The sequence below is a fragment of the Macadamia integrifolia genome, chromosome 1 (assembly GCF_013358625.1).
Source record: "Macadamia integrifolia cultivar HAES 741 chromosome 1, SCU_Mint_v3, whole genome shotgun sequence".
NCBI classification, from domain to species: domain Eukaryota; kingdom Viridiplantae; phylum Streptophyta; class Magnoliopsida; order Proteales; family Proteaceae; genus Macadamia; species Macadamia integrifolia.
In genome coordinates, this window is record NC_056557.1 from 20178243 (window position 1) to 20191819 (window position 13577).

The 13577-nt window shown below is 36.2% G+C and overlaps 2 protein-coding genes across 2 annotated transcripts in view; one reads left to right on the top strand and one right to left on the bottom strand.

Moving 5' to 3' along the window:
- The first annotated feature begins 1390 nt into the window (after positions 1 to 1390).
- Positions 1391 to 2942, top strand: LOC122076861 (photosynthetic NDH subunit of lumenal location 2, chloroplastic). The gene is made up of 2 exons (XM_042642464.1): positions 1391 to 2027; positions 2694 to 2942. The coding sequence occupies exons 1-2, from the start codon at positions 1530 to 1532 to the stop codon at positions 2790 to 2792; spliced, it is 597 nt and encodes a 198-aa protein (XP_042498398.1). The 5' UTR covers positions 1391 to 1529; the 3' UTR covers positions 2793 to 2942.
- Positions 2943 to 6304: 3362 nt separating this feature from the next.
- LOC122076590 (casparian strip membrane protein 3-like) overlaps positions 6305 to 13577 on the bottom strand; it is an 8680-nt gene continuing 1407 nt past the window's right edge. Inside the window, exons 2-4 of the mRNA XM_042641984.1 lie at positions 7284 to 7585; positions 7083 to 7206; positions 6305 to 6691 (exon numbers count right to left, since the gene is read on the bottom strand). Coding sequence (XP_042497918.1) covers positions 6476 to 6691; positions 7083 to 7206; positions 7284 to 7504 — 561 coding nt within the window. The 5' untranslated portion in view covers positions 7505 to 7585 and the 3' untranslated portion in view covers positions 6305 to 6475. The remainder of the gene's footprint in view (positions 6692 to 7082; positions 7207 to 7283; positions 7586 to 13577) is intronic.

Genomic DNA, 13577 nt, shown 5'->3' on the forward strand with positions numbered 1-13577 from the left:
ATTCAAATTTTGTTTTCTTCACAACTCAATGATCTACTCAATTCTACAATAAAGTGCCTCAAGATTAAATCATTAAGAATGACTAAATTTCCCATGAATATGAGTCTTGCTATTAGGACAGCAAAGGACATGGCTTTGCTTATCCAATAGGGTTCCAACTACCTTTAGGTCCTAATGAGTGACTAAGAGATATCAACTAGGGTCATTCTAGTTTAATGATGATATATTTATGTAAATGCATATGAATGATCATGCATTGTATGTTTGTGTATGATGTGTGCACTATTACATTGATTTTCCATTCTTCTTGTAATTAATCTTCAAGAATCTTCATGTTGACCTTGCAGGTTTGATGTCTTCAAGTCTTCAATTTTTAAGTTTTGATACCTTGAGATCTTAATATCTTGAAGTCCTTTCTTCAAGCATTGGAGGCTTCATACTCCTACTCTTTCTTGAACTTTACTTCTTTACTTCATTTGATGACTTTGATCTTCATTTATTCCTTTTATCAAACAATACTTGAAGGCAAATTGTGAAATACCTTCATATGTTTGTTATATCAAAAGCAATTATAGGATTGTGGGCATGTCTCCAACATGAAGTTACCAAACAAGTATGGCACCGATTACCAGTGTTTTAGGTCCACAAATAAGGGCTTTCTTGGCTTGATCACCCAAGCACTTGACTAATTGGGAAAGGTTCGCTAGTACTCTTTCTCTCTCTCTCTCTCTCTCTCTCTCTCTCTCTCTCTCATAAGAATGACCTCTTTGGCCTCTGCTTCGTCGCTCCTCATTGATATGTTCTCTATTCTACTTGCTTAGAGACCCTTTCAATTCCCATATTATTTTTTACTCCAATAGATCCTTCCTTTGAGGGAAGGGATTGTAAAAGCCAAAAACACCCTCAATGTACAAGTTGCACAAATGAAACTATTCCTCTTGTTTCCTAAATATTTTGGCCTTCACTCTATTCCATATTTCCTCGTTTTTTTTTCTTTTTAAATGAAATATACCTACATGTACTGTATAGTGCTAAATGTTAGGCAGCCCTTGTTAAGATTACAATGTTCCAATGGATGACGGTAAAATTAGAATAAAAAGTAAACAAATCAAAAGCAAAATTCTTTGAGCTTTGATACATGATAAAAGCAAGTTGAAATCGTCTAAAGTAGTAAGTATGGTCATGGGCAATGATAATCCTCTATGGAAACAGTGCCCTGTTTCAGGAGTTCTAAAAGGATTTCTGCGTCTACCCTGAAAATAGGGGCCATGTCTGGGGTAAAGAATGGATGATAATGAACGAATTGAGCATCAAGGATCAGAGGGTATTTCCGGAATCAGACTCTTAATCCTTATCCATCCATTGTTTGGTACTAATTAGCTTCCCTACCAAAACAGATAATTTGCCTCATGTGTAAGTGAAGAAGATAAGGAACGTCAGGTAGGGGGAAAAAGCTAGCTACTGCCCATGTTGGAGTAAAGGAATTCTTAAACCCAACCTTACCCATAGAAGACTGCAAATCTGAAACCATGGGTAGCTTGGCTAAGCCCAATTCTACGACTCTATGCCATCCCCACCACATAACCGCACCCCAAAAGGGTAACCGGAGCCACTCAATTCCGGCAATCCGAGCGTCCTCTTCCTCCCCCTCCTCCGGCGAAGGTAATAAGGGTAGTAGACGACAGATGGTATCGGCTTTCTTGGGTACTACAGCGGCACTGGCAGTGCAGTCCACACCAATGGCAGTAGCCCAGAACTGGGGGACACGATCCTTTCTCCTGGAAAGGTTTTTCCAACCGGGCCTCTCACCGGAAGACGCCGTGGCCAGAATCCGGCAGACGGCGGAGGGACTCCATAGCTTGAGGGAGATGGTGGAGAGGATGTCGTGGAGGTATGTCATCTTCTACATTCGTCTGAAATCTGCATATCTCTCTCAAGACGTCAAGAATGCACTCTCCACTTTGCCTGAATACCGCAAAAAATCTTACATTAAAACTGCAAACGAGCTCGTTGATAATATGGCGGAGGTAAGTCCATGGCCTTATTTTTTATTTTTTATTTTTTCAATTTTCTTTCAGTTTTCAAAATTATTGAGTTTCTTCCCATATAAATTCAAACAAATAAATGAGTAAATTAGACTTAGATATCAGAGATTTAGGTGGGAAATTGAACCAGATACACTAGGAAATTTTATAATAATAATAATAAAAAAAAAAAAAAAAAGGAATAAGATGACAATGAATTTAAGGGAAAAATAGGATAATAATTATTTTAAAGGAAAAAAGTATTAAAATAAAAAAAATAAATTAGATTGAGATATCAGAGATTTAGGTGGGAAATTGAAAAAAAATATGGACCAGATAAATTAGGCAATTTTCTACAAAATAGGAACAGGATGATAATTAATTTAGAGGGAAAATAGAATAATAATTAATTTACGGGATAAAGAGTTAATAAAAATTTAAAAAATAATAATTAAATTAAAAAAATCAATGTAATATTAAAAATTGGCCTATATAGGGTTCAGAACCTGTGACCTTCGTAGTATTAGCACGTCGTTCTAACCAACTAAACTAACGGGGCCACCAGCAAATGTTTTTATTTGTTTTATATATTCTCTCTTTCCCTAGATTCGATGATTTTTTTTTCTTTTTTGGATGGAATTGATTAAGTGATGTATGGTTTTCTTGCAGCTTGATTACTATGTTCGATCACCCAAAGTATACGAGTCGTACCTATACTACGAGAAGACATTGAAATCCATAGACGAGCTTGTGGCTTTATTGGTGTAGGTTGTGAGTTGTGACACAAGCTCGGTGATTTGATTTTTTTTTTTTTTTTTTTTGCCCTTTCCATGTAATCAAAAGCCAAATGTATGTAAAAGGATTTTTAGTTCAAAAGTGATTGGCACAATTAGTGGTTTATTGATTCAAGCCATGCTCACGGTTGAGAGTTTAGATCAGATATTTGTATAAAAATTATTTTTGTACGGTGTCTGATGCACATATGAAATCCACTCAATCTCTCTTTTCTTACAATAGGATTTCACATTGAATGCATTCTAAGTGTGGATCAGACACCATATGAGAATAGTTCTCGTACAAGAACCTAATCCAAACTCAACGGTGGACAGATTTGTTAGGCATTTTTGGTCCTACTCAGCTCTTATAATGATGGATATTTTGGAAGATCGGTGTGTTTCGTGTTCAAGTTTCTTTGGTAAAAGCGGTGATTTTTTGTTTTTTTCCTTAGTATTTCTGAAATTAGGTACGTGGAGAAGTTTACTAGTGTTTCTTGTTTGTCAAGTGCATCTGGCTCATACAAATTAGGGGTGATAAAGAATTCCGACCTATTTTGAATGAACTGACCGGAGATGGCGTTGATAATTACTTATGCCATATTTAGAAAAAAATGGCAAGCTTTTGGAGGGTGTTAGTTTCACTATCATAGATTTAGTTCTCAGTATTGGTATCGGTCTCGGTCTCGATCTCTATCGATAACGATTCGATTTGAATCGATATCAAAGAGGATCGGTTGATATTGATCACTTTTGCCTTTTGCTTTTCAGAAAAAGTACAATATTTTTTTCCTTTTATTTTTTTACCCCTAAAACGATACGGATAGTACCGATACTTAAAGCCATGTTCAAACCGCCATAACCACTTAAATGACAAATATTTTTTTATCAGAACATGATCCTCTCAAGTGTGAACTGCGAATGATTGCTTTATTCGAGTCTACAAAAGTGGTATTTAACACCATCAATGTCTCCTAAAATCGTTTCGAAAACAAAAAATCAAATACTTTTTTCAACTTCAAAAATTGTTTCTTAGTATATAAACAGAGAAAATTTTGTTTCTGTTATTTCTAGACATGATGATAACAAAAACAAAATCAAAAGGCATATAGTGTCTTGTGCATTACATAGAGAAACACTAATCCCATAAAGTAAAAAATTTACCACCAGTAAAACGATTCCCAAACAAATTTTGGACGGGGGACGCGCCCTATACCCCTATATAGAGGGGCCATCCACACCTCTTGCAAGCCCCACTACATGCTTACCAACAAGTGGGATTGTTGCATTTGGGAAAAATCGCTAGTACTTCTTGGATTAAATTGAGAAAAAGCTTCACCAACAACAATTTGGTTGCAACTGCAACTCCTGTTTCATATGCAAATTTTATTCTCACTACTCTGTGTCATCTATGATCTAATTACAAGCCATTTGCCACATCCATTATTACCACTCATTGGGATCATTTTTCACTTGAGGACTTCATTGGTCTTCTTCTCAATCAAGAAAAATTTAAAGGAGAAACATTCTTATTCCATGGAATTATGCTCTCCATAAGCTAATATTACCACTCCAGGTTTCGTTGATCATCAACCCTCAAACTTCAATAATTTTGGAAGTCAGGACTTTGGTCTTCAAGGTAGAGGTCGTGATTGTTACGCCAACTACTTCAACCAAATTTTGCCTCTTTACTTATTATGCAAGAGTTTGCAATACTTGCTAAATTTGCAATTCCACCAACCATATGGGTTTGACCCCTAGTTAGTTTATTCACGTTTAAAACGCCGTCTCGTTTTTTTGCCGTTTTAAACGCCGTTTGCCGAATTTTTCATAGAAAGTCGGTAAAAAATGGGAACGGGGCTATTTGAAGTTTTTTTGCCGTTTTAAACGCCGTCCCGTTTTTTTGATAGTAAAAAAACGGATTTTAAAAAATATAAACGTTTTAAAATAGAAACGTTTAAAACGGGGCTATTTGTTTTGATTGCTATCTAGGTATTTAGAGAATTATTATGCCAATTTATGTCTATATATTGCCCTTTTTTGACACCGTATTATTTAAATATAAACGTTTAAAACACATATCGTCCGTTTTTTATTTTTTCCCGTTTTTACCGTATTTGACCGTCCCGTTCACGTTTTGATCCGTTTAAAACATGCCCGTACCGAACAATGTTTTTTTTCCGTTCCCGTTTTAACTAACAGAGGTTTGACCTACATTTAATATCGGTTCAACACTATATATCAATCTGATTGTGCGCCTCCTTCAGCTCTTCTGGCTTGCAACTATCGTTACACACTTAGGGAAGATGACTGATACATTGATGAAGTAAATTTTTCTATCCTTCTCTTTTAGGTTCAATTTCTTTCATAAGAAAGCCGGAAAGTTTAGCCCATATTGTACATATACACATTATACATTATCCTCTCAGTTCTAGTGCACTGTATAACAAATAATATAATAGCTATTGTTCAAGCTAATCTACTAATCACGTATTAAGAATCTCATTTCTGTCTACTAAACATATGCTGACTACTTTCTTCACTACTTTATTCACAGCCAAAATCTCTGCTTCCCTCCCTCATCATTCATCCAAATACTCTCTCTCTCTCTCTCTCTCTCTCTCTCTCAAATGAAATTGTCTCTTCGGCCTCTGCCTCTATGTACAAAATTGTTTCAAGTCACGTCTTATTGATGTGCTTCCTATTCTACTTGCTTAAAGACCCTTTCAGTTCCCCTATATATATATATATATACATATATATATATATATATATATATATTAGTAAATATACACGTGCAAATGCATGTGGAACAAAAAATTATGTGGATTTTTGTGTCTGAATGAGAGAGAGAGAGAGAGAATTATAGAAAGGAAATCTCACATTTTTAATTTGGAAAGGAATAAAATACTTAATATTGATAAAGAAACCAAACGAAATTAGTTTCATTAAAAAACAAAAGAGCTAAACGAAATTAGGAAAGCAATTGAGGAGAGAGAATCTAGAAAATATAGATTTTCTTTTTTTAGTGTAAATATATAGATGAAATAGATTGTGAGGAGGGCGATGAGAGTGGAGGATGTGAGAGGAATAAAGAAAATATTTGTTTAAAAAAGACTTAAACGAAATTAGGAAAGCAATTAAGGAGAGAATCTAAAAAATATTTTTTAAGTGAAATTAAAGAAACTAATACTTAATTTAAAAAAACAAACATAGGGTATCATAAAATAGCAAAATAAGAAAGATTAAAGTTAAAAAAGTTAAATAAAAATGAAGAACCAGAAGGGTAAAGTAGTCGAAGAAAATATTAACCACGAAGCATGAGGCATGCTAACGATGTGTCTAGGATTGTGTCTACCTTTTTAACCCCCCGGTAAAGGTCCCCTGCCCCTTTTATCAGTCTCCTACCTTTTAAAGCTAGCGACATGCCCAACCTCCTCTCCTTTATCGAGTATGTGAAGTTGCATAATCAAAAAAAGACATTTATAAAACCTCTTTAAACAAAGTAACAAACAATGGGATTCAAGCATAGATAATGGAAGGAAAACCACAAGCACTTGACATATTAACAACCCTTGCGGAGGGATACAAACTTAATAACATAGAAACAAACTCCAGTGTCACTCTTAACTAACACACATTGAAGCCAGGAACACATTGTGGATTGTGAAGTACTACTCAACGTCTTGAAAGAGCAATGGCTGACATGGAGATTAGTAGTATAAACACAACTATTCCAACGAAGGAGCCGATCAGAGATCCAGAGATTCGTTCACAAAAGGAGTTGAATTGCTGGCAAATCGCAAACCAATTCGCTCTCACATTGCCTTTATGTGCTAAATACACTATAGCTGCCGCTGCTGAAGCTCCAGCCGTAAGCAGAGCTAGAGATACCTTCACAACATATATTAATAAAACTGGGTTAATCAAGAGATCACCAAAGAAATAAATGGAAACCATTAAGAATGACTTGCTCCTACATATTTTGGTGGTGATCCAAATGGGATTTTTTTTTTTTTTTTTTTTTTGTTTTGAGTCAAGGTTTTTGGGAGAGTGTTCTTGCCGCAGTTTGAGTGTATTTTGCGCAATCTCCATTGTAAAACTCTCTTCACGATAGTGAAATATCTTTTTCTTCACCCGAGGGAGTAGCACACCATATCGGTTTGTGAACCTCATTAAATTTGTGTTGTGTGGAATCTATATCTCTGTTTTCCTTGTATTTGTTGGTGTTTGCTCCAACAGAAACAAATTAAATTTAAACTGGGTTAATAGATCAAGAGATTACCGAGTCGAAGAAGACCAAGGCAAGACGACTGCCTCTAGATCCACTCCTGGCAATGTGGTAGATGGATATGACCAGAGAAAGAATGAGATATGCACTTACTAATGCATTTGCTACCACAAAAAACCTGCAAATATTAAGGTTAGGAGTAAGCCTTTTACATCCAATCCATTGAAACAGAGAAGAATTACAATAAAAACTTACGTGAAGGTGGGGAGATCACTGTATTGGGCCTTGAATTGGATGAATTGAGTGAAGAAAGGAAGTGTTTGATTAGTAGTGCCCATGGCAATGGCACTTGCTAGTGTACCAATGATTGCAACTATCCTCAGAATGAAATCCAGTATAGACACTCCTTTGTTCATCCCTCGGTTGATTAAACCAGTGGAAGCTTCTCCATGTTCTACTATCTTCACTGCCTTCATTTTTCTGATGGAGGAAATTAATTTCCCTTCAACTGCTACTAGCTAGGTGAGTTTCTTAAGTTCTTGCTGGATCTTAAGAGACTGCAAGAGCTATAGATGATCAGAACTAATCAGAACTGCTTGAAGAGGTGATGAGAAGATATATGTATTTATACAAGCTGGGTAAGAGAAGGCAAGGGAAGGGAAGGCCCACCTAGCTCTTAGTCTCATCAAACCCACCTTTAGGGCCCTCATCAAACCCTCCACCAAAAGAAAATTATAGAAGCTAGGTAAGGGTAGGCCCACCTTTTGGTTAGGGCTATATACATTCTGAGAATATCTAAATTGCACCAGCTGCCCTTACTTGCTCATTGTCTTGTAATATTTAGGACTTAACAAGAGCATATTACCTGATAGAGTCTAGGGTATAGCCTTATAGGATTCATAGCCTCTCCCAACTCCCACTAACATTTCCATAATCGGCTAATCCGAATGTTTCTGATTTAGGTACCATGGAATTTCCTGACTTGAATGTTGGAGTTGTTAAGAAAGGAACCCTATGATTCCTAAGAACATGTGATGGTTGAGTGGGTGGGTACCTTTTATATCCTACTCCACTTAAGCCATTTTTCTATCTGTTTAATTTATAATAGCAATATTGCCAATCCAATTGACTGCAATAAGTGGAAACATAAACCAATAGCTTTGGATTTGATGTCGTCCTATTTAAGGACCACATGGTTTTGGTATCACCACTCTCACCAGCACTAAATCTTCACCATTACAAGAAAAATGCAAAGGACAAATTAATTGCAATCTGGTTAATTTCTTTTAGTTATCATGCTCTAAAGTATATCATCACTATCACTCAACTCTGTATGTTTCAACAGCCGCCTTTTTAGCCCAAGAAGCAACAGCTCCTTTGATCAAGTTAAAAGGTATCTTCACTAACATATCAAACAATCTAATATCTGTGCACAAGGCAGTGACTGCTGAGATCCTCTGTTTAGTTTTATGTACGGCTCCCATGGTATACACACAATCTGTATTGGTTTTGCACGTTGCCAATCCCAATACCTAGTACATACAATATCGGTTGACCGGAATGGATCAAGGGTACAAATATATTTTAAAAAAAAAAATGTCTTTTAAGAAAACCAGGGATAATTCTGTATGATAACGGTGATCTAGCTATTGTCTTATTGAGCAATGTGGCTTGACTATGATTTGTTTATTGTTGTCAACATAGTCAACACACTGTCAAAGTAATGTATGTTCAGTTTGAGTTAGGAGTCATCACTTTAGAAACACTTTTCAGCAAATGCATCAGTTTGTATCTCAATTTTGGGATTAATACATCAATATTGAGTTAAAACTGATATCATAAGAAATATAGGTCATTAAGTTAGCTTCAAGTCAGCAAAAAAATCAGGTCGATTAGGGTTCGGGAGAGAGAGATATGGTCAATTAAGTAGACATTATATTCAACAAGTCAAGTCTTAAAAAACACAAAAAAGGGCATGTGTTTAAACGTGTTTTAAACGTGTTTAGAATTGGAATACTTGCCATTTGCAGTTTTTTTTTCCCGTATCTTTGGGAAGCATACAGAAAAATGTGTTTTAAACGATTAAAAATGGGAACATTTTTAAAACGGAGTTTTAAACACGTTTTTGCTAGCAGTGTTTATAGCTAGCCTATTATCACTACTATCCGATAGTTATATAATCTCTTTCTGGATTGTAACTTTTGCTATATATCCCTAGAGAATCTATGCTTTCTTCCACCATCAATATACTGGGATGGGATTCTCCAGGAAATTGAAATAGAATGTTTTGGGGATTTGGGAGCTTAACCTCGTCCTAGTCATTTAACATAAATACCCAACCCTTTGAAGAGCTATAACATAATCTAGCACCTCTTGCGTTGGCCTGAGGTATTTTCATTTTTCATATCGTAAAAATCCTACCATCTGCTAAAAATTTTGGCACAAATTGATCATGGGGATCAGCATAAACTAGAACCTAGGGAGTGCAAGAGAACAATAACTATGGAAGTCAAGGTCTTGCAGTCTCTACGGTGATCGTTCTCCATAAAACAGAGACCAAAGACAACTAAATATTGTTGATGAGATCAATCATTTCCTTGAGTTGATAATAAGTGTTGGACCATTTTTTTTTTTTTTAACTACCAAATGCTCTTGTGGGATTTTGAAAGATCAAATCACTCCGCGATCTCTCTCTCTCTCTCTCTCTCTCTCTCTCTCTCTCTCTCTCTCTCTCTCTCTCTCTCTCATAACTTGGAGGCACCAAGTAACATATCACTTAAATTGCCAACCATCAGTCTCTAACTTTAAGAAGGTTAAATAGGTCCAAACTATCTGTAGTAATAATCACATCTTCAATCCCCTTTACCTAACCCATATATGTATATTTGCAGTGTTGCTGAACAAGTACATTAACAAAAAAAGAGAAAAAAAGATACCATCACAAGAGTTCCAATAAAAACAATAACTAGTAGGTAGGCGGATCCAGATCCTCTCTAATTCCCTGGAGGTGCAATTAGGTGCAATTCCTCCCTAATCTGGCGACATGTGTCATTACTGACGTGGACAAGCAAGATTAGGTGAGAGAAAATTGAGGGCATCAGTTGAGTTTAGATCTGCAAAAACCCAATCCAATCCAGATCCTCTCCAAATCAATAGCCCTCTTCAACACATTTACAAGGACAAATGCACTTCCTGCAGCCCTCGAAGCCGCCTGTAACCCCATAAATATCTTAGTCGCCGGCAAGGTGGTTTAGCGAAGGTGGAAAATCCATCGATAAGCTGCAGACCTTCCTGAATTGGGTTGATTTTGTGCTGATCTAGACCTTGTTTTCCCTCAGCTTTCTCTTCTTAATCTTGGCCATCCACACTAATAGGGACGCATATTGCCAAAGTAGGGGGGAATTGCACCTTGAGGGAATTAGAAAGGATCCAGTAACATCAAGTTTCAAATTGGTGGTTTGATCTAAATTAGTAGACCTAAAGCTCTGTACAAATCACACGGAAGGTAATGAACAATCCTATCATCTTTAAGATGGTAGATGCTTATATCAGGATTTATTGGTAAAGAAAAGAGTTAGATAAAAGTGTATGTTTCTATATAGATTCCAATCACTTGTAAAGTAAATGGAATTTTCTTTCAAACCTTGGTACTTGGAAGCTGAAAGTGAAATAGAACAACATCTCCCTAGGAACAATGCTTGATCACCTTTAAATTTTGATTTTTTGGCCCAAACATGTTGTGTTACACCTTTTGGATCATCATTGTTACCGTTCTCCTATTCAAGTTTGAATACAAGAAATTTGAAGGTATTAAATAGGAAGCCTCTTCAATTAGAACTGGTTTGATTCCAGTATCTGTAAACCATTAACAAGCTACATTAGGACTCTTCAATGTACTTTTTGCAGTGGCCTTTCCTTATAAATTTGACCGCTGGTTTAAAGAGGTCACAAACATTTGCCTCTGCTTCTCTACGTTCAAAGTCAATATTACAGAGCTTTTTATTTTTTTATTTTTATTTTTTTTATACATTTCATCCTCATTATCATACTTGAAAAAAGATGTTGTTTTTTTCCTGTAAAACACAACATCAAAGTTGGAAAACAACCGAAAGCTTCTTCCCACTCTAAAAGCCTTGAAATGACTTTAGGGAAGCATCTTCTAAACTTTGTGGCAACAAGCTAATGCCTTGCAAAAACAACATAAATGAGACTTAGTCGGCTTACTTCTTAATAAAACTACCATTAGTAGGAAGTGGGTGTGATCAAAACTAAATCAGAAAGAATAGTTGAACGGAACAAGACTAGATTAGTTGCAAAAAGCTACCGTTAAGAATGTGGCATTGACTATGAAGAAGCATGTTCTCTTGTTGCCCGAATGACCACAATCTATCTACTCTTCGCTTTTACGTTTATCTATAGATAAGTATGCTTCTAATGTACTCAAGGTTGGTATTTTTATAAGAAGACTGTTGAGTCTCCATTAGAACTAGATGTGAAGCTTTGCCCAACTGATAGAAAACCTTTTGCTAATCCTAAACTTTATTGGCAATTTGTGGGAAGTCTAATCCATCTCATAGCCACTCAGCTTAATATCATTAGTGTTCTTCATTTAGTTAGTCAATTTATGGCTGCTCATCGGTTAGTCCATTGTGCAGATGTGCTTCACATCCTTCGATATATAAAAGGCATATCATTTCAAGGGCTGCTCTTCCCCGCTTCCTTATCTCCTGGACTTTGGGTGTGTTATGAAGCTAACTAGGTCGGGGATTTTACAAACCATCTTTCTACTATCGGATCTTATATGTTTTTTTAGTAATTCTCTTATCTCATGGCACATCAAAAACAATCTGTTGGTTCTTATTCTAGTACTGAAGCTGAGTATCGTGCCCTTTCTAAGACTACATGTAAGATATTTTTTCTTCACTAGCTCGTACAAGATATGGGTGCTTTTGTGTCTTCACCTACTCCACTTTATTATGATAACAGGAGTGCCATTCAAATCAGTAATAGCAAAGTGTTCCATGAAAGAACAAAGCATATAGAGATTGATTGCCATTTTGTTTGCCACCATTTTTGTCAAAGGATGCTTCTTTTACCACATGTTCAATTAGCAGATCTTCTCACAAAGGATCACACATTTGTACAGCTACGGTTTCTCATATCCAATCATCAAGATGCCTCCCATCAACCATCTTGAGCTTGAGAGAGTTGTAAGTTATAATCATTATCCTATTGAGTCAAGTCAATCACGTCTGTATCCTCTTCACTCAATGACTAGGACGTATTTTATACATCTATGACCATTTCAATTAAGCATTTTGATTCTAGATCAATGATAAAAGTGACTACATAATGTGAGTTTCTCACATTTGCAAGTTATAGGATTATGCGCATAAAAGATGCTAAATGGGAGGATCCCATGCAATCTAGACATCGTTTGACCTATGAATCGATTCACATGTGATTAAGGGCAAACTGGGAAGAAGTTTCATTGAAACAATTGAGGGCAAATGAAGAAGTTGACCTTAATTCAAAAGTTTAACCAAGAGATTGAATAACAAAGAAGAATCTGATGATGGAAGACTTGCACAAATGTAGGGGCATGATGGTAATTTTGAAAGATAAGAAGTTCACCAAAACATATTTTATAGGAAAATTTACCATGCCACCCCCTGGAGAATGTCACAATTATAAGACCACCCCCTCTGTTTCACCAAATTATACTTAGACCCCCTACCGTCGATCATTGTTAAGTGTCGAGTTGAAATGATCGTTATACCCTTACCATTAAAACTCTCATTTTTTAACCGTTAAACCCTTGCCGTTAAAAAACCTATCGATTTTTACCCTTATACTCACCTTCACTAAGAGACATCAAACACAGAGACGCACATAAGGTCTACAACCATTGCTAATGAAGGATTGAAATTCTGTCATTCTCATTCTCTATCTGGATTTACAGCAACTTACCGCCCTTTCTCTCACCTAGGTTTGTGATATTAGAGTACAAACAGGGTTTGAAACAGGGATTTGCAGTCACCGGAGAGGTATCTCTCTCTATCTCTCTCTCTCTCTCTCTCTCTCTCTCTTGGAACACATTCTAGATTTGTGTTAGAGTATGAACAGGGTTTAAACATGTTAAATCCTTCTCAAATATGTGTTCGTTGAGGTGAGCTAGGTGGATGAAGTTCTTTTCTTTTGTTTTCTTATCTGGAATAGAGTGTCTTTTTTTCATTGCATTTTGAGTTTGGTTTGGTTCTTTGTCTGAAATTAAGGCTCACAACTAATTGAGAGGGGGAAAGCAGTGGTAGAAGCTTAGAAGCTTTCCCCCTTGCCTTAAAGAGATTAGTGAACTAGGATTAAATGGGTATACTTACCTGGGACACTAGCTAAGCTAATAGTGTCTGTTCCTATCAGTGAACTCAATTAGTCTTTTGGTTGATCAATTACATATGTGTTCTCTGCAGTAATTAAGGAAAATGCTACATGGAGAGAGAGAGAGAGAGAGAGAGAGAGAGAGAGAGAGAGAGAGAGAGAGAGAGAGAGAGA